The sequence below is a fragment of the Centruroides vittatus genome, unplaced genomic scaffold, assembly GCF_030686945.1.
Source record: "Centruroides vittatus isolate TY-2023 unplaced genomic scaffold, ASM3068694v2 contig_452, whole genome shotgun sequence".
Taxonomy (NCBI): domain Eukaryota; kingdom Metazoa; phylum Arthropoda; class Arachnida; order Scorpiones; family Buthidae; genus Centruroides; species Centruroides vittatus.
The window spans coordinates 2,700,739-2,728,067 of record NW_027122248.1 but is presented as its reverse complement, the minus strand read 5'-3'; the positions used below and the strand labels follow the sequence as shown (position 1 = coordinate 2,728,067).

Here is a 27,329-nt window from a genome sequence, read left to right as displayed (position 1 = left end):
TTAGTCTGCAAATGTGAAATAAATAAAAAAAGTAGTTAGTTACTACATTTATTTCTCTTGTCGTTTTCGAAAATTACAAATTGGAAAAATAACTATTAATTAGTTATTTTTCCAATTTAATAATCTATTAAAGATCTCGTGGGCCAGATAGAAACTTTTCGCTGGCCGTAGCTGGCCCACAGGCCGGGGGTTGCCCACTGTTGCTTTAAATGATGACCCAAAAGACTGTCACTGTGTTTTGTTTTTATAGATTAAATTAAAAGTTACTATATACCATATTTACTCGCATATAAGATGAGGTTTTTATTCATTTTTCATTGCTTCAAAAACCTAGATTGTCCTATACACACGAGCAAAGGATTCTTTGCATTTTTGCAATAATTTTTATGAACCATGTGTTCACATTTTTTACTGGATGCTCACCTTCTGGTGTTTAATTAAAAACAAAAGTATTTTATCTGGGTCATTTCAATCATTCTTGTGTATTGTCAAGAGTAAAGATGAATAGTAATAGGAAAAGCTTTTGAATTGAATTCCAATTTGAAATTCCAAAATTACACAGGAGCCCCAATATAAGTTATAATCCATTCCTACGTGAAAACAGATGATTATTTGGAAATCAGAATTCGGAGAAACTCATAAGTGTAATTGATGGAGAGTGGATTCGACTGTTAAGAATTGGCAAAAAAGGTTCCCGATTGTCCAACTTTACTTGAACAAATTACGTTGTCGATTTTACAGGATTTTTCTTTAAAGTTTAAAATGCCAGTATTTTTGCAGGACAATGTGTGCATTTACGTGCATTTGACATTTTACTTGTGATTAAATGAAATAAAATTAAATTGTATTAATAAATCTGATTTTCTTTATTTTGATCTTTAAAGTCACACCTCATCCTATATGCAAGATCGTCTTATAAGTAAGTAAATATGGTAAAAAAATTAAATTTTTAAAGATCGCCTTAACAAATGCAAGCAAATGAAAATATCAGATTTTATTTTAAAAAGTTAAAGAAAAATTAAGATGTTGCTGATACTTCAGATTAAATTTAACAGAAAAGCTCAGAAGATGATGATATTTTACTAAAAAGAAAACATCCTCATTTAACATTGAAGAAAAATTAATATTAACACGCAATATTTTTGATTGTCATTGTTATTTAATTATTGATTGCTTTAATAAACATATTTCTCTTAATTACAAAAAAGAACAGTATATTTTTGCTAACTTTTGGAACCTAACACTAAGTTTTGTACTATTCCTTTCACAGATTCACATAACACTGCACTTTTCAGAACCTGACTACCATGTTACGTGGGGGATATCTGTATACACTAATTTACTACTTTGTAATAAAAAATTTAATAATTACAGTTATTATGACTGTTTGAGTTGCTCCTAGGAAATTGAGTGATCATCAAAAACTGGGAAAATGATTGTAACAATAAATTTTGTGATAAATTTTCAGCAAAGTGTAAATTTCTATTGTAATTATGACTTTAGGTTTTCAATATAATTATGTTTTAGACTAGGAGTACTTAATGGGGTCAATACTAGCCACTTAGGGGTTGATGAAAGCTTGAGAAGGGGTTCAATAAAACTTTGCAAATATAAAAAATTTTACCTGTTTTTTTCATTGTCAAAAAAATAAATAAATAAATTTAAGAACATGTTTTTAAAAATTATGTAGAAGGACTGTTGTGTTTGTGTGTGTGTAATATAGGGAAAATTGTTCCATGTGCCAATAGTTCCACCAATAAACAATTTAAATTTCACAGTGCATCTCATCAAGAGACTTCCTGAATTTATTGCTACATTGTATTCATGTACCAAATCTGTAGTAAGCACTTGTGAACTTCAGCAAGATAGGGGGCAACCATATAAACACAAAAAGTGGTAAACCAATTTCCGGGCCTCATTTAACTTTTTCAGGTGATACTTGTAAGATTCTCAGTCAGAATGTTTTCCAGGATTCTAGTTCAGACTAAACTGTGAAAAAAGTCTATTGGGATGTAGGTAGATCTGTTACATTATCAAATTGCAAGTTTTGCCATAGCATTCACATAGCAAAAAGTGTATCCAGTTTCCACAACTGGACATTCCACTACAATATGTTTCATAATCATTGTATCTTTTGTAACTTAATTATTATTAAAAGCTGTATTTACATAAAGTTTTATAGGTGGATAGTGATCTTCAAAGTTAAAAATGTGTGTGTGTGTATACATATATTCTTTTAACTAAAGCAACTTCTAAAAAATATATATTTGACTAATATTCAAATGCATCACAAAGATAAAAAGTAATAAAAGTAATAGTTCCATATATTATTGTAAAAGTTAGAGTAATTATAGAATTATGAAGTTTGCCCTATTAAATACAAAAAAAACATTTATTTTTTAGTGAAAAAGTTTCAAAGTTTCAAAACAAAATTATTGCAATAAAGACAAAGGTTTTGTGAGATTCAACAGAATAGAGTTAACTCCATTCCAGCAAACCACACAAATCTGTTAGTCAACTGTAGAAATAATAGGCAAAGTAATGCATTTGTCTGCATGACTGAAAAATGGTGTTTCCATAAACATCAGCCATTTGCATAAAACACCAAACATGTTCCGAATGAGTGCTACTATAGAGGGCGTGCGGCAGAAAAATACTCAACGGCTCTGAAACCATTGATTCTGCCGAATGCAGCCAACATGGCAGCGTAAAACCAAGTGGCAAAATTTTTTGAACTTCCAATGAATCACTGCCATAGTATCTAGTGGCCACACTTCTTTTCGCATCCATCGAGCACTTACGACATCCCTATTGCAAACGATGACAAATACAATTGAACACGACTTAGTTAACTAGGTCGTCGGTCAGATTCAAGGTTTTTCAGCACAAGGTTAGACAAAAGAGTGGCAGCAGATCTAGCCGGTTATGTCTCTGTTTGCCCCCTTGGTTACTTATCTGTGAAAATTTCCTATGATCCAATCTGGCCTCAAACCTGGATCCTTCAGAATGGCAGGCTGATGCTTTACCAGTCTGTTCATATGCCATACAGTCTGTCATACAGTACATAAATGTTGTGTATTATATTTATATACAGTATGTATTAAGATTCTAGATCTGAATGAGGATGGAGGTGGCCATCCCCTCATTCAGATCTAGAATCTATCGAAATAAGTGTTTTAAATAGGAGATACCTTCGTCATTAGTTGGCTCCTGCTTAATTTTTATTTCTTCTTTCTTCTCTGCAACATCTTCGTCGTCATAATAATGTCTACTTCTTTTGTGTCGTCGTTCTCTTTCTCTAGATCGAGATCTAGAACGTCTTCTATGTTTTTTCCTGTCTCTGTCCTTATGTTTTTTAGAAGAACCCATTTTTTACTATGCAACTAACAAAATTTTTATAAAGACTCAAAACAGCGTATATAAATCTAAACTCACGATTGCCAGATACGAACGTTTGACGAATTGGTTTTTAAAAAAATCCGCCCAAAAATAATTTTAATATTTTGTCTTTAATTTAATCAAAATTACGATAAAACAATTGAAAAATATAAAATTTAAAATAAATAAATAAATAAAATTTTTTTTAATTAATAGAAGTTTTAAAGTAACATTGTCGGATTTGATACATTGACATGGCGGCGAAAGGTCTAAATGGTTCTTGCCGCTTTGAGGAATCGAGTTCGAGTTCCGAGGAATCCAAAAAAATGGGACCTAAAACTTTAATTGCTTTTTTAAATTTATTTATTGATTGATTGATCTATAAATTTTGATATTAAATTGGCGTGTTAATAAAATTGCTTTAGTTAAAAATAGGGGAAAAAAGTGATCACGTGACATATTAAAAACAGGCAAAACCGAGGAATCTGGTTACCCTACTGATTTTTTTTTTTTTTTTACTCTTTTCGCCCTGTGGGCAATAAGACTGCTTCTTTTAAGCAAGCCCATTATGGATTCGGCCAGGCCACAATGGGACGGCCAGGTGGTGAGGGACGAGAGCCGACATATCCGGTCGGACGACCCCCCCTCCCCCGAAAAATTCCTGGGGATTTCTCGCCCCGTCCGGATTCGACCCCGGGTCCCCAGAGCTGTAAGCTGCCACCTTGACCTCTCGGCCATCCGGCCACAAGTTACCCTACTGATAGTAGATAAAACTAGACCAGAGTAAATACTCTATATTAGACTTTCAGATCGACCTCTCGGTAGTACCAAAACTTCGGTATGTTTACATTTCGCATTTTTATTTTTTTAACACTTTCCGCTTTATCTATATTGCATTGCTACCACATTTAGATTTGATGCTTCCTATTCCTATGCGCTTAAATATGATTCGATCATTTTCACATTTCTACAAATGGCGCCAAAAGATAATAAGATGCGCACAGGTTTGCTACAGTGAATCTAGCAGATGTTCGAAAAAAAAACTGTAAAGGAATCCAGTGATAGACGCGATTCCGTTGTCACGCGATAAATTTAGCTTTGTGACGACAGCGTAATGTAGTTATGCTTTTCTGTAACGTAGTTATGACGTCTCATTAATGTGCTCAGAATTTAATTCAGCCTACCGCTTTGGGGACCCGGGCGGGTTGAAAATTCTCCAGGAATTTTTCGGGGAAGTGGCCCGTCCAAATATGTCGGCCCCCGTCCCTCACCACCCGGCCGCCCCATTGTGGGCCTGGCCGAACCCATAATGGGCTTGCTAAATGAGGCCCTCTTAATGCCCACAAGGCGAAAACAGTTTTTAGAAAAAGTATGTTGAGAGGTATAAAAATTCTTTATATATATTTATTTTAATTTTATTCAAATCAAGTCGATAATACGAGTACAGTAGACTTCCCCTATAACACGGTAGATACGTTCCGTGTTATAGGGGAGTCTACTGTATGTGTATATAAAAATTAATAACGTTGGTGCGCATCTCTTTATTTCAATTGGGATGCAATTTGAAAAAAAAAATATATACCTATAAATTTCCATCGTCATCGGTCCATTTGTCCGTCCTTCCTTAATCTCGAGAACGGAGTACGATACATGAAAATCAGGACCAAATATAGAAAGCTTAGGGCAGAATGTCCCATTTAACTATACATGATTCCAAAAAGTTCTCCCCCGAAATAAATTAGATAATGACAGGTAGGAGTCTGTTGATTATTATATTTACACTATGAAAAATTATATTTTTTAAGTGCACTGTCGGCCGCTCATGCGCATGCACGCCCTGCATACCTACAGGAAGCAGCACTGACTCGTTCCATACGAGACTTTCCCTGCTTCCCACCCACCTTTATTGTATAATCTTTGGCCCAAGTGTGGATAGATTTGTTGAAATCCGGCAGCCTGCCAGTCGTGTTAGAAACAATTGGCTCTTAAGTTCCTAAAACACGTCGTGAACAAAATGATCTACATCGAATATCAATTTCTCACCGAAATAATATATTATGTAAGAAATATGGTACTGCACACTATAACAAAACATTTCGACAACCATAATGGAATGAAGAAAACTTATCTAAACACAGATGCAGGGATTATAAAATGCCATTGATTTTGTACTGTACATGCAGGCTCAAATGTTACTACTACTGGGTTAATATTACAAAAATGAAAGTAATTTTTCAACACAGTTTCTTTCCAACCACCCATCATATAATGACAAAATGTAAATTCGGATTTGTTCATTTAAATATAAATGACATTGTGCGTAATCAGGTTACATTTATTTTGTTTCGGGTTGAACGTATTGTCTTGTTTTCCATCTTCCTTTTTATCAGTTAAAATGTCTAGTGTCTCTGTCTGAGGGCGGCTTAAATTTGTGTAAAGAAATGCTGAAAGATCATATTAAAGATTTTTTGATCCCGTTGTTAATCTTTAGGCATGATAAGACTTGCGCTTTTTCCAAAAGGAGAAAATTTGTTTATGTAGTTCCTATTCCATAAACACTAGTGTTCTTCAAATTCAACTCTTAACCCAAAAGATTATTATAATTAATTTAATAGTTTGTTCTGTATCTTAAAAATTAAAAAGATTAATTGAGATAAAAATCGCCACTTTTTTCTTAAATTTAAAAAATTACTTCCGTATGTATATACAGTATTCGATTAATTTTAAATTATCAATTTTCCATATAACAATTTTTTCTGCTTAATATCAGTTTAAATATATTTACATAAATAAATAAAACTTTGATGTAAGGTATACTTTTTTTTTTTTATTAAAAAGAAATAGTATACAGTTATTTACAATATTTTTTTTTTTTTATAAAGACTAAAATCCAATTTATTTCTCTTTGTCGTTGATATATCAATCGCTATCACTTGCACTACCAAAGATCTCTTCTTCGTCTCTCCTCTTCTGATCTTCCTCCTCCTCTTCCTCTTCTTCCTCCTCCTCCTCTTCGGCCTCACTTTCACTTTCGCTTGATGATGACATTGATGAGGACGACTCGCTACTACTACTACTAGCTGATTTAGAGTTTTTATCTTTATCTGCATTTTCTTTTTCTTCGTCCTCTTCGTTTTCTTGGCTCTCTCTCTCTTCGGCGTCTTCGTCTATGTCCATTTTCTCTTCTTCGTCTTCGTCTTTTTCTTCTTCTTTGCCATCTTCTTGTCTGTCTTCTTTATCACTTTCACCTTCAGACACTTCTGTGATAGAGAGAATATATTGTGTTATAATTTCCAGTAAAATTTTACAGCTAAATAATTTTTGATTACTTGATTATTTAAAAGATATTTTATAACAAATTTAAATTGACTATAACCTTTTGTTCCATTTCTGACTTCTTCTTCTTCTTCCTCCTCCTCCTCTTCTTGAGGTGGTTCTAATTGAGTCATTCGTACTTCCTAATAGTAAGAAACTCTATTATCATCTAATTTCTCCTCCTTTTTAAGGGATTATCAAGATATTAATTTATTATCAGATTTATAACATTACTAAAAATACAACCTGAGTTCTTAATTCGGCTTCATTTAATGCTCTGTGATGTACTACCAATCTGGAATTGTTTGGCTGTACTCCTGGTTTCAAGCGACGTTTACTTAGTCTTACCCTGATATTAAACAACAAATATACATTAACAAGTTATATCTGCTTGTTAACTAATAACATTAAATGTTTTTCACACTTAAATTTCTGCATTAATTTTCATTTTATAACCATAAAATGGGGGTGAATAGAAACACCTTTTTGTCTAAATGATTATGTAACTCCAATAATGTTAATGATGTACCTTGTAATTTGTATTAAAAAATTGGTCTTATCTCCTTTAACAATTTTAGTACATAATATACAGAGGAATCAAAAGATTACATACTTAAAGATCATGTTTGATTCTATTTTAGAATTAGAGAATTGAAAGAAAATGCTTTCTCTTTGCAAAAAGCTGTTTGTTAGTTACAAAGACCAGATATTATGCACATTAGAACTTACACAGAACAGCTTTTATAAAAACACTGCTTAAGTTGCTTTGATAATCTGAAAAATGATTACATTACATAAAAACGGAAAAGCTTTTAAAAGTTATTTAAGCCACTGAAGTAATTATCAGTCATTAGGTTTTTGAAGTATACCAAAGAGCTGTTAATGGAGGTGTAGTTTCCTAAGAACCCATATGTAAAGCAAAATTTTTCACACGTCTCCAAAAATTCTTTACTGTGGTATTGTAGAAAGTGCCCAACATACTTAATCAAGACCAATATGTAAAACATACAAATTGGTATATTTAACTATTTCAGAGCCATATCTTAGACTTCTTCACATTTTAAACCATTGGTATTGAAAAAAGTTGCTTGGGATGAATACAAACAGCAATTTTTATTGTTTTTATTCATCCCACAAATTCAAAATTGTTACATAACAAAAAGAGATCAATGATTATAAAAAAAAATATTTAAAATATGAGCGAGTTCAATGAAAATTTAATGAAATATTATTATTTAACTTTTATATTATTTAGTTTTTAAGAAAATTTAATAAAAATTCTATTCAGACAGTGTCTCATAATATATAATAAGACCTAGAAGAAAAACAAACCTAGTTTCCAATTCATCGTAATATACTGCACCATCACGAAATACAAAAAAATAATTTTCTTCATAACCCTTCGAAGCCTTATTCTTAACATTCCAATTATATTCACGTGCCATTTTGTATTCATATCTGAAAAAGGAAATCTTAATTTAATACGTATTAAATAAATCCAGATTGGTAATGATCAAATTTAACTTAATTAGTATTAGTAACTTTAATAATGTTGTTATAAAATTGCTAAATAGTAAATATTTTGCAAATTTTAAAAAAAACATACTTTAAAGTTACATTATTTTTATAATAATAAAAATTATTTCAAAAATTCCATAGTTTTACTTTTAATACAGAAATCACAATATCAAGAAATAGAAATGAAATTACATTATAACACTGTATTACGACAATAAAATCAAATTTAGAATTTTAAGAATCAATTAATTTTAAAAGTTTTTTAAGATAATTCTTTCTCAAAATTTAAATTGTTTTTTTTTTAATATTCATTTATCAATATTTATTAAAGAAATTACATAAATAGTTGACTATTTTTAATCAGTGTAATGTATCAGCAATAGTATAGAGCAGCAGTTCTTAACCCTTTTAGTGGTCAGCACCCCCTTGAATCTGAAAATGAGCTCTTGCAACCCCTTAAAAAAAATGTGTGTATATTTGTTGTGCGAGGTTTCTCGAACCATGTTAGAGTGAATCCGTGCTATAGAAGTGTCATGTTATACGAGGTTATCTGTAAATATTGTTACAAACCTTTCTTATTCAAGGTATGTGAACATGTCTCAACTAATTTCTGTACTGCACGTGACAATGTGACTACATTAACTGCATGTACTGACGACTGATGACAAGCACAATGTGCTGAGAGACGGTAGAGTAGAGAGTATAGAAGTGAGACGGTAGAGAGTGAAGAAGTGGGGATGCCATGCTGCTGGGTACCACGATTTGTAGAGAATACGGTCATCTCGTTTGTATTTTTTTTGTTTTTTTTTTATTTTTGAAATTTCTCTCACATCCCTGAGAGTGCATGTACCCCAGGTTAAGAACCACTGGTATAGAGGGTGGGTTATGTATAATTAGAAAGTTTCCTTATTCATAGTTAGTTCAAGGGTTGGCAAACTTTTTTAGGAAAGGGCCAGATTGTTAAAAAAAAAATCAGGTTCAACAGGACATGTTGCAAACTTGAATAGGTATATTTTTTTAATAGGTACTTCTACTCATAAAGCAAATGCAATTTCATAACACAATAACCCTTAAGACAGTGGTGTCATCTGAGATAGGACTGGCCACGCCATCCCTATTTGATTTACATGCAATTTTTCCATGTGAATATAATACAGTATTAACTAGTAGGCTGGATTGAAAACAGGCTGCAGGCCAGATTTGGCCCATGGGCTGCAGTTTGCTGACTTCTGGTTTAGTTAATAGAAATTTTTAGATAAATTTAAGATATTCAAAAATTGAAAACTTGCTTAGATATAAAATGAGCAATTATTATTGTGACATCATCATAATGCCAGGCTGCAAATTTTTAATCATATTTTTAATTTAAAATATAGTAAAAAATAAAAGAAATAAAATATTTTATTTCTTTACAAACAAAATTAAATATCGTACAATCGAAAGAGGTGAAAGAAAATCTGATGCTGCAGATTCTTTAGGAATAGAACATTAACAATACAATACACAATAATCCAACAATAATCAGTCAATCGGAAAGAATAAAACAGAATTCTGCTCAGAATTATACAAATGTTACAACAGCAAAATTAACTCACTTAAGAAGCCATTTATAGAAAAATGGAGAAAATGTTAAGTTTGTAGATAGATGTCATGTCACAACATTCTATGCCATTAACTCAAATGGTAATTCAAGAAAAAGCATTATTTGCATTATTTTTGTTTAATCACCTGAAATCTAAACAAACTGAAGAAAATTGTGGAAAATTTTGTGACTTCTCACGGTTGATTTGAGAAATTTAAAAAACAGGCCAGAAATCATAGTGTAAAATTATCAGGAGAAGCTACAAGTACAGATGTTGAAGCTGAGAAATTTCCAGAAAAACTAAAGGAAATAATTAAACAAAAATTTTTCACCAAATTTAGTGATCAATGTTGACAATAGCAGTTTGTTCTGGAAACAGCTACCATCAAAAAGCTTCATTTCTATTGAAGAAAAATGAGCACCTTTGGTAATATTAAATGTAACAAATGATCCAAAGACCATTTAATGTTACTCTTTGGATCAAATGCCTCTGGCAATTTTAAATCAAAATTGTTATTAGTTTCCATTCAAAAAAATCCAAGGGCATTAAAAGGTCTCATAAAAACGAATCTACCTATAATATGGGAAGCTAACAGAAAAGTGTGGATCACCAAGGAGTTATTTACTGACTGGTTTGTTAATCATTTTTGTCCAGAAGTGAAACAATATTGCCAAAGAAATGATTTTGAAGAAAAAGATCTTTTGTTGTTGGACAATGCTCCAGGACATCCTATCTTAATACATTAGACACATGCATTCCTGTCAAAGTTGTTTTTCTTCCAACAAACACAACTTTCCTGATTCAACTAATGAATCAAGGAGTGATAGCAACATTTAATGCATATTATCTGCATTGTACCTTATGAAGTTTAATCAAACTAGAAGATAAAGAACAAATGACAAGTATAAGTTTTTGGAAAAACTATGCCATTAAAGATGCAATTGAAAACATTAATAACTCTTGGAAAAAAGTCACTCAGAAACTCTTAAATGTAGTTTGGTGCAAATTATGGTCAGAAGTTGTACTAGAAGAAAATAACATTCAAAAGATTAGAAATAATGTTATCAAAATGGATCAATCAACAAGTTTTGAAAATGTTGATGACAAGGATGTAAGAAATTTATTAAATGCAAAAGATAATGGTCTTTCAGTGGAAGAGTTGGAAAAACTTGTTAGCGTTGAAACCAAAGAAAGTGAAGATGAGATAAAAAAAGTTCCTACTAAAAAAGTATTAGCAACCAAAAATTTAAAGGTGCTTGAATGACATTGAAAATGTTATAAATTTTTTAGTGAAAATGGTCCTGATTTACAAAGAAGTGTTATTGTTAAGCAATAGGTGTTAAATACAAATTGGTATAGGCAATTGTTAAATGAAAGACAATAAGCATAAACAATCAATGTTAGATCCATATTTAAGAATATAATTTTATATTTGTTTGGTATGTAATATTGACATTTTATTTAATAAAGTCTTTCTTTTTCCAAAAACTGTCTTTCATTTTCTTAAGGAATGAATGTATCCCTTAAGGCCATAGAATTTTCACCTCTGAAAACAAAGTTTCACTTAACAAAGTAACTTCATGAAACACATCCTCTTCACAGATCAAGGTTTGCCTGTACTTGGTCATCCAAAACAGTCAGCATCATTTTCTCACCTTTTACTAAATTGCTTTTACTAAATTACTTTTGCTTGCTATTCAATCATTTGAGCATGTGACATGTCATATTTTCACACAACTCCTTCAACAATTGGAAAGCTAGTCCAAATTTTATTCATTTTACAAGAAACTTGTACACTACATTACTTGATTTGTAAACTGGACATTATTCTGAAAACCTGACATCATACCCACTTTAAAATGTCTGTATGTACTTACTGTATGTTAGACTTAAAGGTCATAGAGTAGCCTCTTGTATTAATTCCATTATATCTCTTTTATATGACTATTAAATATTTACATTTTTGTTTGAAAAATTTTGCTACAAATACTGATAATTTTTATATAAATTTTCATTTTCTAAATATAGATGACTTTATGAGAAATTAAATTTATATTAATATTTCATCTAGTGAATTGTATATAAAATAAAACATCTTACTTATCTTCATCCATATAATCCATTCCTTCTTCAGAATCTCTCTTCCTTTTTTCAATTGTTTCCTCTGTGGGTAAGAAATAAGCTACAAACTGTTCTCCACTTTCATCCATTACACCTCTAAAATATAAAAATATAATTATATATATATATATATATATATTAATATATATAAATTATTTTAGAATTATAAAATTTTGATTATACCTGATCATAGCCTGTGACATTTCTTCTATCTGAGTCATTGGAGCTGGTGCTGTATCAAACATTACTTGAGCAAATGGATATTTCCAAAGCTGAAAGCATCAATTAATAAATCAAACAAAAATAATAAAGATTTTGTTTTATATTTATTATATATATATATAATATATACAGGGTTCCTATTCAAATTTTCGATTTTTGTTTTAAATTCTATGACTTTCCCTGACCAACTTTGTACAAAGTCCCTAACACTCATAACCCTTACTGTATGACACATTGACAAAATACTGTGAAACAATATTTGACTTACTATGAATATACACTTTTGTTTCTCCAACTTTTTAATTAGTTATTTTTTCTAATTAACAGTTATATATTTTTTATAATTGCCAAATTAAAACCAAAACTAAAATATTTTATTAAATTAAAGTAGTTTATTCTGTTATTAATCCATACCCATAAATATACATGGCTTTGAAAAACAGAAAAAAGCAATTACAGTCAAACCTGTTTTTATGCGGGGGATAGGGACCGCATTAAAAAAAACGCATTAAAAAAAATCTCACGAAACTTCACGAATGGCTGTAAATAATAGTTTTCGCAACACAATTAAAAAATATTTTTTTTATGCGGTCAACAGGGACCGCATAAAAAAAGTCTCACATAGAAAATAACTCAAAACCGTACGAAATAGAATTTATTGACAACAGATGTCAGCACTTGACTGCATCGTCTGGTCTATCGTCTGTTTTACATATTTTTGTCCAGGTGGTGTTTTGTTGACTTAAAAAGTAAATTATTTCATTTTTCGCATATTCATGCAATAATATTACTATAATAAGTGCATTTATGCTATAATAAGTTTATTTAGCTATAATAAGTCAACGTAAGACATGACGAATCGCACGAGACTAGTCGCCAACTATACCGCACAAATTAAAAATTCGCATTAAAAAAAATCGCACAAATAAAAATCGCACATAAAAAGAGCGCATAAAAACAGGTTTGACTGTATTTATTTATTATTCATTAACAAATCCAGTTACATACAAAAGTAAATTTATCCTTTCATAAATTTCCTGAACTTTATAAAATACTAATAAACTGGAAAAAAAATCAGAAATAATACTATTTAAATTATTTATCATTTTTTGTAATTTGTAAATTTTTGAGAAAATTTTGTGTATGCTTGGTAGAAATTTTGGTACTGAAGATATTCTGCACCTCTTTTCATAAGCTGTATTGCAGCACATTATGTCTTACTGCCTGCACATGGCTACACTTAGTCAAGCATACTATCAGCAAAAAAACAAAAAAAATTAAACAAGGCAGTCAAGGAAGCAAATTCCCTGACTTTCCATGGCATTTTATGAACACTAATGAAAATTCTGACTTTCCTGGTATTTAGGAATCCTGTATCTATATATATAATCGAGACGAGTTGATGATGATGATGATGATGATAATAATAATAATAATAATAATATCATCAAGTGCAGAGCCCAAACAATAAGGAGTTGAAAGTTAAAATTTGGTACACAGTTAGGGTACATTATGAGGACGCACATTAAGAAGGGATTTTTCGAAATTCCTCCCCACGGGGGAGAGGAAAAGGATTAAGTTTTAACACTTCCATTGTTGATGGAAGTGTTAAGTAACAATGGAAGTGTCAAGTAACAATGGAAGTGCCAACAATGGAAGTGTTAGGTAACAATGGAATTGTTAAGAGAAAGCGACATGCAAGATGCAGATGCAGATTTTTCATTTTTACGGGAAATCGAACATATTTTTAGACCCATCTAACAATTCTCTAATTAGTCTAGAAACAGGGGGACCCAATTCTTGCATTCTGTGAAAACGGGTAAAGTTAACTATAATGTAATAATCTTAATCTTCGCTACCGTTACTTTTGCCCAAGCAACGCCGGGCTTATCTGCTAGTATATATAAAAAACATCTAACAGAGAAATGAAATAATAAAATTACAATTTGTATACATAATGAAAGTACTATTTTGTCTTACTGTTGCCCATTAATTTAAGTTTATTAAAAATTAATAATTAATATTCAATAATTATTTAAAAGCAAATGTTCATTGATATCTATTAAAAAAGTCCACTATTAATAAAATAGTGTAAGAACGAGCAATTATTTATTATGACATTGTCACATTGCTGGGCTACAATTTTTAATTGTATTTTTAATATATTTAATTCAAATTATAATCTCTCCACCTGAAATTAGTAGTGACTTGTCCCTGTACATCATACTTTTCCTTTAACAATACAGTTGTTCCTGTCATCTATCTAACACTTTTCAGGGGAAAATTTTTGAACTGAAATAACACGACTTCCAGTTTGCATCAGAAGTTTGTATATAGTTAATCAGGCCTCCTGCCCTGCCCCTAAGGTTTTCACTCATATCCAGTCTTGTCTTTCATTTCGGTCATTTCATTCCATTCTCGAGATTAAGGAAAGTTGAACAGATGGACAACAGTGGGAATTTATAGGTCTACAATTTTTTTCAAATTGCAACCCAATAAAGACAAATCGAATAATACGCAAGAACATTCCTAAGCAATTACCTAGCATATATAAACAACACTATTTTTAATAATTTCAGAAAATTCTGCAATATATCAATTAGAAGAATTCTAGGCAATTTCCCCATTTACACTTAGATGTAAAAATGGAAAATTAAAAAAAAATATTATTATAAAATTAGATATAGAAAAAATTTATTCAATAGTAAGAATGCATTGATATTAAAACTAATACCTATTAGAAGTTACAATAAACACAATTCAATAAGAATTATATCACTAATTCATATATTCTATCCAATATAAAATGTAATATCATATTACACATGCTTATGGCAAATCATCTTTAAGTTTGTTTTTCATAACTTTTGATATTACAAATTTAAAAATGCAAAATTATTTATAAAAAATAATTTGATTTTTAAAGAAATCAAAAAAATTTAATACACACCTCAAAATCAGGAAATACAGGTAATATTTCTAAAGGTACGACACCTGGTTTAGTGTAATGCTTTTCTATCTATAAAAATAAAATGATAATAAATACTCCAAATACTAAAAATTAATAAAAAGTAGTATGCAAATTTTGCTTTTATATAAATGATTTAAAATATTATATTGCTTTAAGAATAATCATCATCAATAAGAGGTACTGATCATGATAATTCATAAGTTGAGTTTTAGAAATGTACATAAATTAAATTTATGTATCTTTGGAGTTTTTAAATATGTATTTAATAGAGTAAATTCAGATTCTTACTGGTTTTTGGGCATCTTCAAATGTCTTATTAATAGCACGAATTTGACTTTCACGATCCATATATAAATTTTCCTCTTTGAAAAGTTTTTTAACATTATAACCAACTCTATATTAAAAAGAAAAATAATTAATTAACATTTTGATATTAAATCATATGTCAAAATTATAAGAATTGTAATGTAATGCATTTCCTGGTCAATACATCATATTTATTGATAACATATCAAATTTTCAAAATTTTATTTTTTAAGATTTTCAAAATAAACTACACAGTGTGTCTGGAAAGACACACCACCTACTTTTTTATTCTTGTAAATGAGATAGCGATATATGTCAGAATATACCTTATACTTGTCTAGAACATCAGTATGAGCTCTGCAGTGATATCGAACTTCCTCGTCCTCCCTCAACTGTAGTTTTGTCAGTCCCTGTGCAAATGGATTGCACAGGGTAATAAGAAATTTAGACAAAGGGTCATAAAAACTGAGGGGAGAAAAAGGCGGGAAGAGGGATGGGGAGAGTAGGTCAAGACACAGTAGGGAGAAGAAGGATGAGTGGTGGTGGTCTCCAAAAGTGGAATTAGAGATTAAAGTTTTTTTTGTGTAGAAATATTTGACTGTTCGAATTCTGTGTGACTAACTGGCAGGGCAGAATCTGTTAGATCAGATTGGGTTCCCTACAAGCTCTTTTGTGATTACAGTAGTTTGAAATGGCACTAAGTTGACCAAGATGTTTTCATAGATAATTCAGTGTGAGAAGAAAAAATCCTATCACCAAATTTTTCAACTCTTCTGTTGTCTGGTAGAGCTGTTAACTGACTTCCTCCTTGAGAGAGCTGCAGGTACTTGAACAAACTGTTCCTAAACAGATATGCTGGGGATGCTTCAGATCTATGGCCAGTCTCTCTCCCATGGTCACCAGAGTTCTGACCTTACAATGCCAGACAACACTTTGTGGGCTTTTCAAGGAAAAAGCCTGTAAACAGCATTCAAAACAGGGTTGAAAAATGCAGTGATAGGAACATTTTATCTTCTTACACCAGATTATCTAAGAAAAACATCTTGATGAACTTGGTGCCATATCAGACTAAGCTATGAGAATGATGGAGCTCACACTGCTGCTCTGTACAAGGTGCATTCTGACATAAAATGTCTTGATATCGCATTTACAAAAATAAAAAAAACGGGAGTGATGCAACTTCCCAGACACCCTAAATAATTATCTAATTTTTTTAAAAAAAATTTAATATGCAACATATAATTAGAGTAGATGACAAAATTTAACATCTACACCAATTACAGTTCATAATTCAAATTATAACAGGTAAGATCAAACTACAATAAACATTTTGTATCTAGAATAGTAATTTGGAAAAATTATCCTATAAACTAGAAAGTTCTATTAAAAAATTAACTATAGACAAGAAACTGTACCCAGTTAAGTACATTATCACATTAATTTTAAAATAATCGAAAACAGTAGTTGATATATCTACATGTAAACAAGAAGGAAGGGGGGGAAAAACAGGAATTATACAATGTTTACATCCTTTTACTAAGTTTTTATGCATTCAACATAAATTTCTGATAATGAGTGATTTTTATTATTTATTTTTATAGATTTATAAAATTTCAACTTTCCAAATAAATACAATAATATCTCTAAAATAAACATGTAAGTGAGACAAGTTAACTTTTTGATTAGTAGCAATTAACTATGAATTTAAATAGTTTATGTAAAATTTAAAAATCATCCTGTTGTAAATAAAACTATAAATCAAGAAACGAATCATTTTAATCTCAAAATTATATTCAATATAAAAATTATACAGGCAACCTGTATACAACATGATATCACTAACACAGTGAAGACTTGTGGCAATCATCACACAACAATATTTTTGAGCTTTCATGCTGGGAAAAATCCTGCTACTAATTCTGGATATCATTTTTTAACATTCCTATTCTTTTTTATGAATTCTTCCTGTTTATTTGCTATTATTAAAAAAATTCCATATTATATTTTGTTAGAAAATTTCTGTTATTCTATGCTATTAAAACTACTGAATTAAGATCTTTTTATATATCCATTGAAGATATCCTTTAAAAAGAAAAATGTTCTTGTCTGAAGAAAATTTAGTAAATGTAAATTATCTGACATGTGTGTCACATTTAAGATATTTATTCAGGGATTAATACTTTTAATGAAAATTAAATCATGTATTTTTGTAAGCTTTTAGAAAACAATCCCCTTTTTGTGTTGGTTTTTAGTCAATTATAAACATAGCTTCCACTACACAAGGTTTTATAAGAATCTAACTACTATATTATATTAAAGTTACCCATATTTCAAATTTATAATGAAAGTGATAAATTAACATTTTAAGTTAAATAAAAAAAATTTTCCTTGTAATTCAGTTATCTAAAATATAATAAATATATTATGTAATGCTAAATAAATTTATCATACAAAGTATAATTTTATTTATTACTTTGTTTCTGTTTTTTCGCTGCTATGTCCATATCTGTTAAATTCTGTTGAAATATATTCAGTTTTTTTCAACCAAGGAACAATTTTATTGTGATGACGTGATCTGTAAAATATTTTAAAAACGTTATTTAGTAACTTTTAATAATTACTTAAAAAAAATCACCACACAAGTATACAAACTATAATTTTCAATAAATGTGAAACTGTCTATAAAAAATGACTATAACCTTTTAGAATCTTGAGGTGCAAGACTTTCTTCTTCCAGTAATTTTTCATCTTCAGGATGAAGCATTAATTCTAATTTAATTATAAATTATCATTAACATTAATAATTATAATAACTAATAGATTTATTTCTAAAAAATTTTTTCATCCTTTGAATTATAATACACAGAAATAATTAAATTTATTTACCATTTGGATCAATAGTATAGGTATTAGGGTTTATTAAATCTATTGTAACACCTAAATCGTGTTCGGTAAGAAGGTCATGTTTATAATTTCTTTCAAGAGAAGTTGGTTTATATTGGACAAATCTACAAAACAGAGCAATATATTCAGTATATAAAACAATTTTTTGACAAAATATATGATATATATACACAAGTACATGCACATATGTTTTAACATTATTCTTCTAAACTGATTAAAAGTTTGTTTTTCTCTGCGTGTCTTATTTTTAAACTTATGTATTTATTAGAATTTATGAAATCTAAAATCATTATATTCCAGTAAGTAAATCATGTGCAGTATTTGATATTTCCAATTAACAAATCATTGCAAATAATTTATTTTGAAATATTTGCACTTAGAAAAGTAAACGGATTTAAGAATGTTTATTAAAAATAGTTTCTATTTATTTATATTCATTCGTTTTGAATTATCTCAAAATCCTTATAAATAATTATTATGTAAAATTGCATACCTATTAGATTCAAAAGGATACGTTATAAATTTCGGATCAAATGGAATATCAGGTAATGTATTACAATATTTAACTCTGCAAACAATTTCTGATCTGGAAAAAAATAAATAGAAATTAATTCATCTCAGATGTTTAGTTTAAAAAACTAAAATTGTTTGAATATTCAGAAAGATCATTTATAATGTTAATTTTTATGTTCCATTCATCAATTCTTATAAAAGACTAATGACACAATAACATATCAAATTATGTATTTCCACAAATAAAAATTATCAATTCCTTATGATGTTTTTCCTGCACTTTCTCTTCAATACCTTAAAATTCATTAGTAATTTTTCTTCACATATATCTGTCTTACAAATAAAAACTTGGTCGTGTACTTATTTCATCAAAATTACAGACTTTTCCCTAGAAATACATACAATTTTGAGTTAATAATACAAATTCCTGCCAAATGAAATAACGATTATAATACAATTATTTTGTGCAGATAACCTACAAGTTACCTGTATTTAAAAGTTAATTTGAAAGTAAATGTGGGTTGTGAAATAATGTGTGTTATATACAAACTTTAGTTTGGAGTTACAAACTTACCCAATCAGCTTTTACTCTGTTCAAACTTACAAAGAATATCTTTAAAAACATTCATGCATCTCAGATGTGTTCATGTTAACATGGTTGATCTCAAAAGCAACAATGACAATTTCTATATACATTTTACCTTTAGTCCTCCTCCCATTCATTTTCTGTGCATTAATATACACTGATATAATACACTCCTAATTTTCGCTTAAAAGCTAATATGAAGTTTTCAGTAATTCCTCTCCTAGTAATGCTCCTCTTATAAAATTATTTTAATTATATACTTCTTCTTTATAGAGAATAAGAGTGACGTGATTCACTCTAAAACCAATAGCATTGGCTGTTATAGAGACCATACACCTGAGTATGAATAAAAACAAAAATGATATCAATATCATTAACAGCAATTATTATTTATTACTTATTTTAGTGTTTTTCAACCTTTTCTAATAGTGCAGGGGTGGCAAACATTTTTAGCCCATATGCCATATAGTAAGCATACTTAGCTTTAAAGATGTTTATGTATGCCAAAGTTCTAGAGTTTGAATAACAATATTTAAAGAAATTAAAAATGAATATTCTTTAATTAGAATGAATGTAAAAAAAACTGATTGAAAATAGGATGATCAGGTGATAAACCAAAAAGATGATTGAAAAACACAGGTGATGAATCGAAATTGTATGATACGTTATGTGCCAGATGATTTCTCATGTGCCACTTTGGGCACACATGCCATAGGTTTGCCACTCCTGTAATAGTGGTACCCCAACCTGGTAATTTTTTTTCTTGTGACACCCTCCTTCTTTAGCAATATAAAGTTGTGTGTATTATTAAAAGTAGAAAAATTACAATATGTGTTATCATCTTTATTCATAAAAGTGTTACGATGTTACTCATCACTATTAGTTTCCGGCACTCTGATTTTAAAACCACTGGTTTGATCTTTACCTGGTAGGAAAATTATTCCTGCCAAGAGCCACACAATGGTGAATCTAGAAATCTTTAGAGGAAGATGAAGAAAGAAATCATATACATAATTTATAAAATATCAGGTTGATTCAAAAGTTCCTGGACATAGACACAGGATACAAACCTTTCTTGATACTAAAACACAAAGACATGGTCATTCCTCAAAATAAAGGTGACTGTTAGCTCGGTCTTGATTAGTCTTTCTGCAAGCTGGTGGATTTCTTGGCAATCCCACTCGACCGGTTTCAAAGCCAAAACTTACAAATCCCATTTTCGACATCATGCGCTGTAATGAAAGAATGTCCTTGCAGAAAATGTGCCAAAAACCAGAAGTGAAAATGTGATGAAGCAAGGTCAAGAGTGTGTGTTAGATGAGTCAAAACTTTGATTCCCAAGAAAAATTACAGGAGCTGGAGGGAATCAATGTGCCAAAGTGCTACAGCAGTGTACACTTTTGATTAAGCAACACTGAATAGTGAGTGTACAGGACTTCAAACACTTGTTCCAGTTACTCAACATAGAGGTTGCTGTCTATGCCCCAGCCAATAGGAACCAACTCCCAATGCACTGGACCATCCAAATTCCACAAAATGCACAGTATGACTTTTCATTCAAACTGTCCTTATTGAACCACTTGTGCTGGCCCATCACCCAATCAGGTTCGTTAATGGACAAATTCAATCTACAATGGTAGATTGAATTTGTCCATTATCGTCTAATATAATCAGTAGAGCTTGGTCATCTGTTGTCGAAGGCAGCATTCTTTGGCCATTTTGTACCGAGGGAATATTAGTAATATATGTTGGAATGTAAGTGGAGTGTGGAAAGTTGAACATATGAGTTGGGTATCCCTTGTTATTAGATAGTTATGTGTTAGTCTTGTGTGTCCAGTTCTCAGTCAGGCAAGAACTATTTCCTATATCTTTCCAGTTTTTCTGTTGGCTGGTTGTCCATTTTATTAACTCTAGTTTTATGGTGTATAGTTTATTGTTGAGTTGTTTGTCCCAGTCCTCTTGCCATTTGTTGTATATGTACTTGTTGATATGGCTTATAATAGGGTCTGAAAGTTCTTGTTTGGTTCCTGTTTTCTTGTTTTACGAGTTTGTCTGCTATTTCATTTTCTTTTGTTCAGCATGGAATTGACTTACAGGCTGCTTGCAGAATTGTCTCTGACATTTTGTATTTCTTCGTCTGTTGATTGGCTCTTGCCTACAGTTATTGTGAAGTTAGCAAGCTTGGTAAATTCTTGCAAATGGATCTTTGGATTATCCATCTTGGAGCTGTGTTTTCTGGTGGCTAATTCTTTATATGGCAGAGAATTATAAGAAAGTGGTCATTGCCTCTGAGATTTGGAAGGACTGTCCATTTCCAATTTGCAAACATCTCTGGTGTGCTAATAGTGAGGTTGATAGCTGAATAGGTGTGGTTTGGATAGTGAAAATGAGTAGGGATGCCTGTATTGTTCAGTGTGCGTGTCCAGAAGCATTTGGATAATTTGTCCTCTGTAGTTTTTATCCCAGCTTAAACTGTGGCTGTTAAAGTCTCCTAACAGTATCCAGGGTTTTGGGAGTTGATTTATTAGTGATTCTAAGTCAGTTTGTTTTACTGTATCCTCTGGTGGGAGATAGATATTATCCATTGTTACTAGTTCCTGATGAATTTGAACTGCCACAGCTTGAAGCAATGTAAACAGAGAAATTTCTCTCAGGCACTTTGTGTGAAACCAGAATTGCCACCCCGCAACAAGCATTTTATGTGGCATGGAAATCCTTGTGGAGGACGCTAGTGTTTAAATTTAAGGATGTCGATTGGTTCAGCTTTTGTTTCTTGTAGGTCCATGTAGACTGGGTCATAAGTCTGTATTAAGACCTTCAGTTTATCAGTTTCATATCATATCCCTTAACAATTCCATTAGGGTATTACCATGAGCATATTCAGAGCAGAGTGAAGTGGGTTGTAAAGATACCATTCCTGCTGGGTAGATTTATTTACTATTTTTGTCTCAAACAGGGCTTCGAAGCAAGTACAGTCCAGTAACAGTGGTATCAGGCAGAAGACGACCTCCAGTTCCCAAAATGAGCTGTCCTAATTCTGCAACATTTGTAACTGCTGTTTGGAAAACAGCAGTTACAAATGTTGCAGAATTAAGACAGCTCATAAATGACACTTCTGGACAGATAACAGCAAAGCAGCTTATGAGGGTTGAGTAGTGTTACCACCCGTCCGGTTTTCACCCGGACAGTCAGGTAATTGACTCAATGTCCGGGTGAACTATTAATTTTGTCCAGAAATTTCGTAGAAATTGTGAAATTACAATGAAACAAAGTTCTTGCAAATATTTTTATAAATTTACACCATTTGAACAGCGAAAGACCTCACACTCACTGAACCTCATCTGCATTCTGTTATGTTACGCTGTTTACACCAATGTGTGACGCGCAACCTGCCTCTCAACCTTTTTTTTTTTGTGTGTACGTCCATACACGTCTTCTATAGAGCTAAATTATCTGTTCTTTCTTTCTTAATTTAGGTTACATACGTTACTCCTACGAAAGTCCCTAGTCCCTAACTGTAACTGATTTAGAACCGACATGCACTTTATTCTTCACATTGTAAAATGACATTGCACATGAGCCAGGAACTTCTGTTCGAACAAACCTGACCTGCCGTCTGAGTCAGCGATTTTGTAAAGGTGGCAACACTAGGGTTGAGAAAGAATTTATGGCTCATCTTACATATTGTCAGATGTCACAATGTGCTTATTTTGAACACTTATTTGCAAGTACATGTTATTTCACCAATTTCATTTTCATAGGATTTGAGAAGAGTTTCCTTTTTTCTTCATTTCAACAAAGTAACATAATAAAATGCAATTATTTTTTGTAAGCCTGGTTTTTTCCATGGCTAGTGCAACATACTTCAAAGACATCTGCTATATTGTTGACAAGAGAAACAATTCCTAATAGGAACTGTATTTCAGGCTATACTAGGCAACGTTCTTGCTTTGTCCAGTGCTCCAATGATGCATTTGTTTCCAAATATTTAGATAGTCAACTTAATATGGTTTTACAAAATGAGAAATTTTAATTCTGGTGAGAAAAAAACAAGCAACAAACTGGAAACCCTATATTTAAAGAAGTAAATACATTTATAGTAAAACTACTCACTTGACTGTAAATGAGTTGCAGGTTTCTGCTAATTAATAAAGATTAATTTCCTTTTTATGCAAATTACAATTAAAACAAAATAATTCTGACTTACAATTTTAATCATGTTTATGTAAATACATATTTGTCATGTTTAAAAAATAGTAATATACAGAACTTGCTAAGATAAAAATTTGTTAACATTTTCTTACATACAAATTATATTTTCATTAAAATGCAAAAAACATAATTCCTACATAATTTATATATCATTTTGAAGCTTTTTAACAGCTTACATATATACCATTCACTTTCACAATTAAATTTCATTTAAAATCATTAAACAGGAAAAATGTATAAATTTGGCTCTTTCTAGTAATAATAAATCCAAATAATAATTAGAAAAGTCATTGTATTACTGCATGCACCAACAATAGATGTCTTTTTAGCTGTACAGTTGAATGGCTACATCAGTTCAAAATGAAGTTTACTGATACATTTTAAAAAAAGAAGTTAAAGTTATGTTGTTTCAAGACGACATTGCAATGCAGCATTAAAAAAAAAGTAATTATATAAGCAAACAAGCAGAGAGATAGAGAGATAGAGAGATAGAGAGAGAGAGAGATAGAGAGATAGAGAGAGAGAGATGCAGAAAATTGCCTATTTCATGACATTTCTATTATTTTTTTTTAGCTTACTGTTAATTAACAAGAGTTAACAAAATTAAATTTAAAAAATTTTCCCCTTAAAATATATTGCATTCCTTGACTTACTATTTTAGAATCAGGAAAATGCAGTATACATATATTTTCTTTGGACAGAATCTTTACTATTCCAGAGAAATGAATGTTTAAAATATCAAAAAAAAAAAATTATAATCATCACTACATTATATATAAACGTCAGTAATATTTTAGTTAATTAACCCATGCAATCAAATATTCATGGGTGAAATTTACAAATTCACAGGAATCAATCAACAAACAAATTTTTTGTTTGTTGATTTTTTTGAATAGTTGATTGCATTTATCATTTTTATAATCTGTCACACTAACAATACGACTGTAAATAGATAAAAATTTCGTAAAAGTTACCTTTAGGTAAACTATGTGTAAACATTTATATATGTTGACATAAAAGTAACTTCTAATCAAACTTTTATGTTAAATTTGTGTGTTTATATTATGATTTTCAACAATTTGCCCTTAGAATGTCTATTGGAACCATAAAGACCTTAACAGCAATTGAGTAAGTGTATCTGTAAAATTTTGTATTGAATATTTTATTATTAAATAAAATGAATACAGTACAGACTCAATAGTTTGAGTTGAGTCTGTCTGACACAACAACCTCAAAGTATACAGAATATATATATACAATGGAAAACAATAATAACAATACATCCATTATATTATATTAAAATGATCACTTTAGTAACAATAATGATAATATGGTTGTACTTAAAACATGCAATGTCCTGTACAATACAGAGCAAATGGCAACCATATTTTACAAATGTAAGAACCCGAAAGCCAATGTCAGAGCTTTCAGTGTGCTTACAATTTCAGCGTACAGTACTTATCACACAATTGATTTGAATTACCAAAATATGTAATTTACATGTTCTGGTTGAGTACATGTATTTTCACTTGAGGGTGGAAGTGCAGTACAATTACATCTCTGAATGAGACAGTTGGGACCTTATTAGAGCCATAAACCTTATCCACAGGAGCAAAAAAAGTCAAAGAAACCATACCTCACACACAATCCTTGGCAAGATACAGCCCACCAAAATTGGGCTGTTTCAGGGACACACGTAACCAGGAGTTACATCAATCCACCAAGATTATCAAATTTAATTATTTAGTCCATTTGACTACTCTGGCTCAGATTGTTTGTGAAGTACTCGACGTTATAGCTGTTAAACACATGATAGGCTTAGTGAAGAGAGTGGTGTGACTCCCAATCGAGCTCCCCAGAAGTAGCAGTCGAAAGGTGGCCATCCTCGTGTTTAGGGAGCTTTTGGTAGGTTCGAACAGAAATTGTACAAAACGCAGTAAAATTTAGTTGTGAAAATTTTCCCCCATATTTGAGGGTCTCAAAAACCTCACAGAGTGATTTTGGGGGGCTATATCTCGCATAGGGTCACACAGAGGTACAGCTCCTTTGACTTTTTTCCTCGTACAAGTACACTCCACGGTTCCATTAAGGTCCCAACCATTTCATTCGAAGCTCAAATCAAGCCCACGGGGCTTGCACGAAAGTGCCCAACTACACGCACGACAACACAGGGCACAGAGAATGGGCAGTATACCAGTACACAGTAAAAACCCGACCCACGGAGGCAATTTTCTTATATAGGTACGGTTCCTTTTATTTTTTTTGCTCGTAAAGGAGGTCCACAATTCTGGAGATAGGAAACCATTCAGAGTTCACATCTCGAGCTTCGAACGCTCGAATACAGTAGAATCTCAATACTCCGAATTTCTATACGGAGCCCGGATTATCGAGATTCTACCGTATAATGAATAAAAAATTCAATTTATAGCACCTTAGTAACAAAATGATTAATACTTGTCTAAATTACTAGTTTACAGCAGAAAAGCTTCTAAACTCATTTTAATTATGAAGTTATTATGAAATATATGACAAAGAATAGGTCTTACTTGCGTTCTCCCGGTCTCTGCTTCCTTTCGTTTGTAGAAACCGCAGAATGCACCGTGGGAGGCATGGCGACTCTTTATTGTTGTTTACTATACAACTGTCGATCGAATATTTCGCACGAGAATCTCTTTCGTTACGGATACTAATAACGTCATTCCGCCATCTTTCGTTTACCTCCTGGCATCATACCGCTTCCGTCGGTTTTTATCGAATGAATAGCGACTTCTATCGCCCAAAAGTAGCCAAACTGACAATTTAAAAATAAATGTTTTTCTTATTTTTAAAATTATAAAATTTTATAAATATATTTTAATTAATTTTTAAAATTTAATTATGATTATAATTAAATATATATGATGATATATTTTATTAATTAATAAATTTTTTGGCGTGCCAAATTCGGTTTCGATAAAAAAAAATATATATATATATATTATTAATTTAAATTAAATTTTAGAAGAAAAAATTTTCGTATTTACATTTAAAATTATAATATAACAATCTTATATTATAATTTTAATTTTTAATTTAATCATTATTTAATATTTTATTTATATAAAATGTTCATTATCAAACTTTTTAATTTCTTTTAATATTTAAAAATTAAATACTTACATTTATTATTATTATTAAAAAATTAAATTTTTGGCAATATAATATTTATTTATAATATAATTATGTGCCGCATTATTCGTTATTTCCTTTTTAATAAATTAAATTTTCAAAATAATATAAAGATTTTCCCGACAGATGGCGACAAGTGATAAAGAAATAAAAACGCTTTCACATATAATTGAGAACTAACTTTAATATAACTTAGTGTAAATAAATACGACTTTAAAAAAAAATAAATAAATTATAAAATTGTATTTTTCTGTTGTTTTGCATGAAATTTTATAAGTTAGAGCAAAGATGTGTAGAGGACGCTGTATACTTTGACCATAGACATTATATAAGATATAAATAAAATAAATTTATAAAACATCTCCTTGCATTACATTCGTTCAATTATATTTGTAATTTTAATTTTTTTTAAAATAAATAAATAATTTTACAGATAATATAATATAACAGTGCCACGTGGTGTTTTCGATAAGAGAAAAAACCAACATACATAGGCCTATTCCGCCTTGTAAATCGCTTAATTTCATGTTAA

General features: G+C 30.5%; 2 protein-coding genes across 2 annotated transcripts in view; both read right to left on the bottom strand.

Moving 5' to 3' along the window:
• Positions 1 to 3,439, bottom strand: part of LOC136977219 (U4/U6.U5 tri-snRNP-associated protein 1) — a 55,222-nt gene extending 51,783 nt beyond the window's left edge. Inside the window, exon 1 of the mRNA XM_067272688.1 lies at positions 3,192 to 3,439. Within this exon, the coding sequence (XP_067128789.1) occupies positions 3,192 to 3,369 (178 nt within the window). The 5' untranslated portion in view covers positions 3,370 to 3,439. The remainder of the gene's footprint in view (positions 1 to 3,191) is intronic.
• A 2,739-nt stretch (positions 3,440 to 6,178) lies between these two features.
• atms (RNA polymerase II-associated factor 1-like protein antimeros) lies at positions 6,179 to 26,385 on the bottom strand. Its single transcript, XM_067272695.1, has 13 exons — positions 26,176 to 26,385; positions 18,812 to 18,904; positions 18,301 to 18,422; positions 18,114 to 18,183; positions 17,888 to 17,989; positions 15,397 to 15,502; positions 15,088 to 15,156; positions 12,099 to 12,187; positions 11,895 to 12,011; positions 8,026 to 8,151; positions 6,940 to 7,042; positions 6,755 to 6,836; positions 6,179 to 6,638 (listed from the first exon to the last, which is right to left on the bottom strand). Exons 1-13 carry the CDS (start codon positions 26,238 to 26,240, stop codon positions 6,298 to 6,300), a joined length of 1,485 nt encoding a protein of 494 aa, XP_067128796.1. The 5' UTR covers positions 26,241 to 26,385; the 3' UTR covers positions 6,179 to 6,297.
• Positions 26,386 to 27,329: the final 944 nt, after the last annotated feature.

Bases quoted from the DNA above. Each gene is read 5' to 3' on its own strand.
- atms (XM_067272695.1), bottom strand. From the start codon at position 26,240: ATGCCTCCCACGGTGCATTCTGCGGTTTCTACAAACGAAAGGAAGCAG. The intron at 17,990-18,113 runs GTTATAGTCATT...AATATTTTACAG, and splicing joins GCACCTCAAGATTCTAAAAG to ATCACGTCATCACAATAAAA. The intron at 7,043-8,025 runs GTTTGTTTTTCT...GTTTAATATCAG, and splicing joins TACGATGAATTGGAAACTAG to GGTAAGACTAAGTAAACGTC.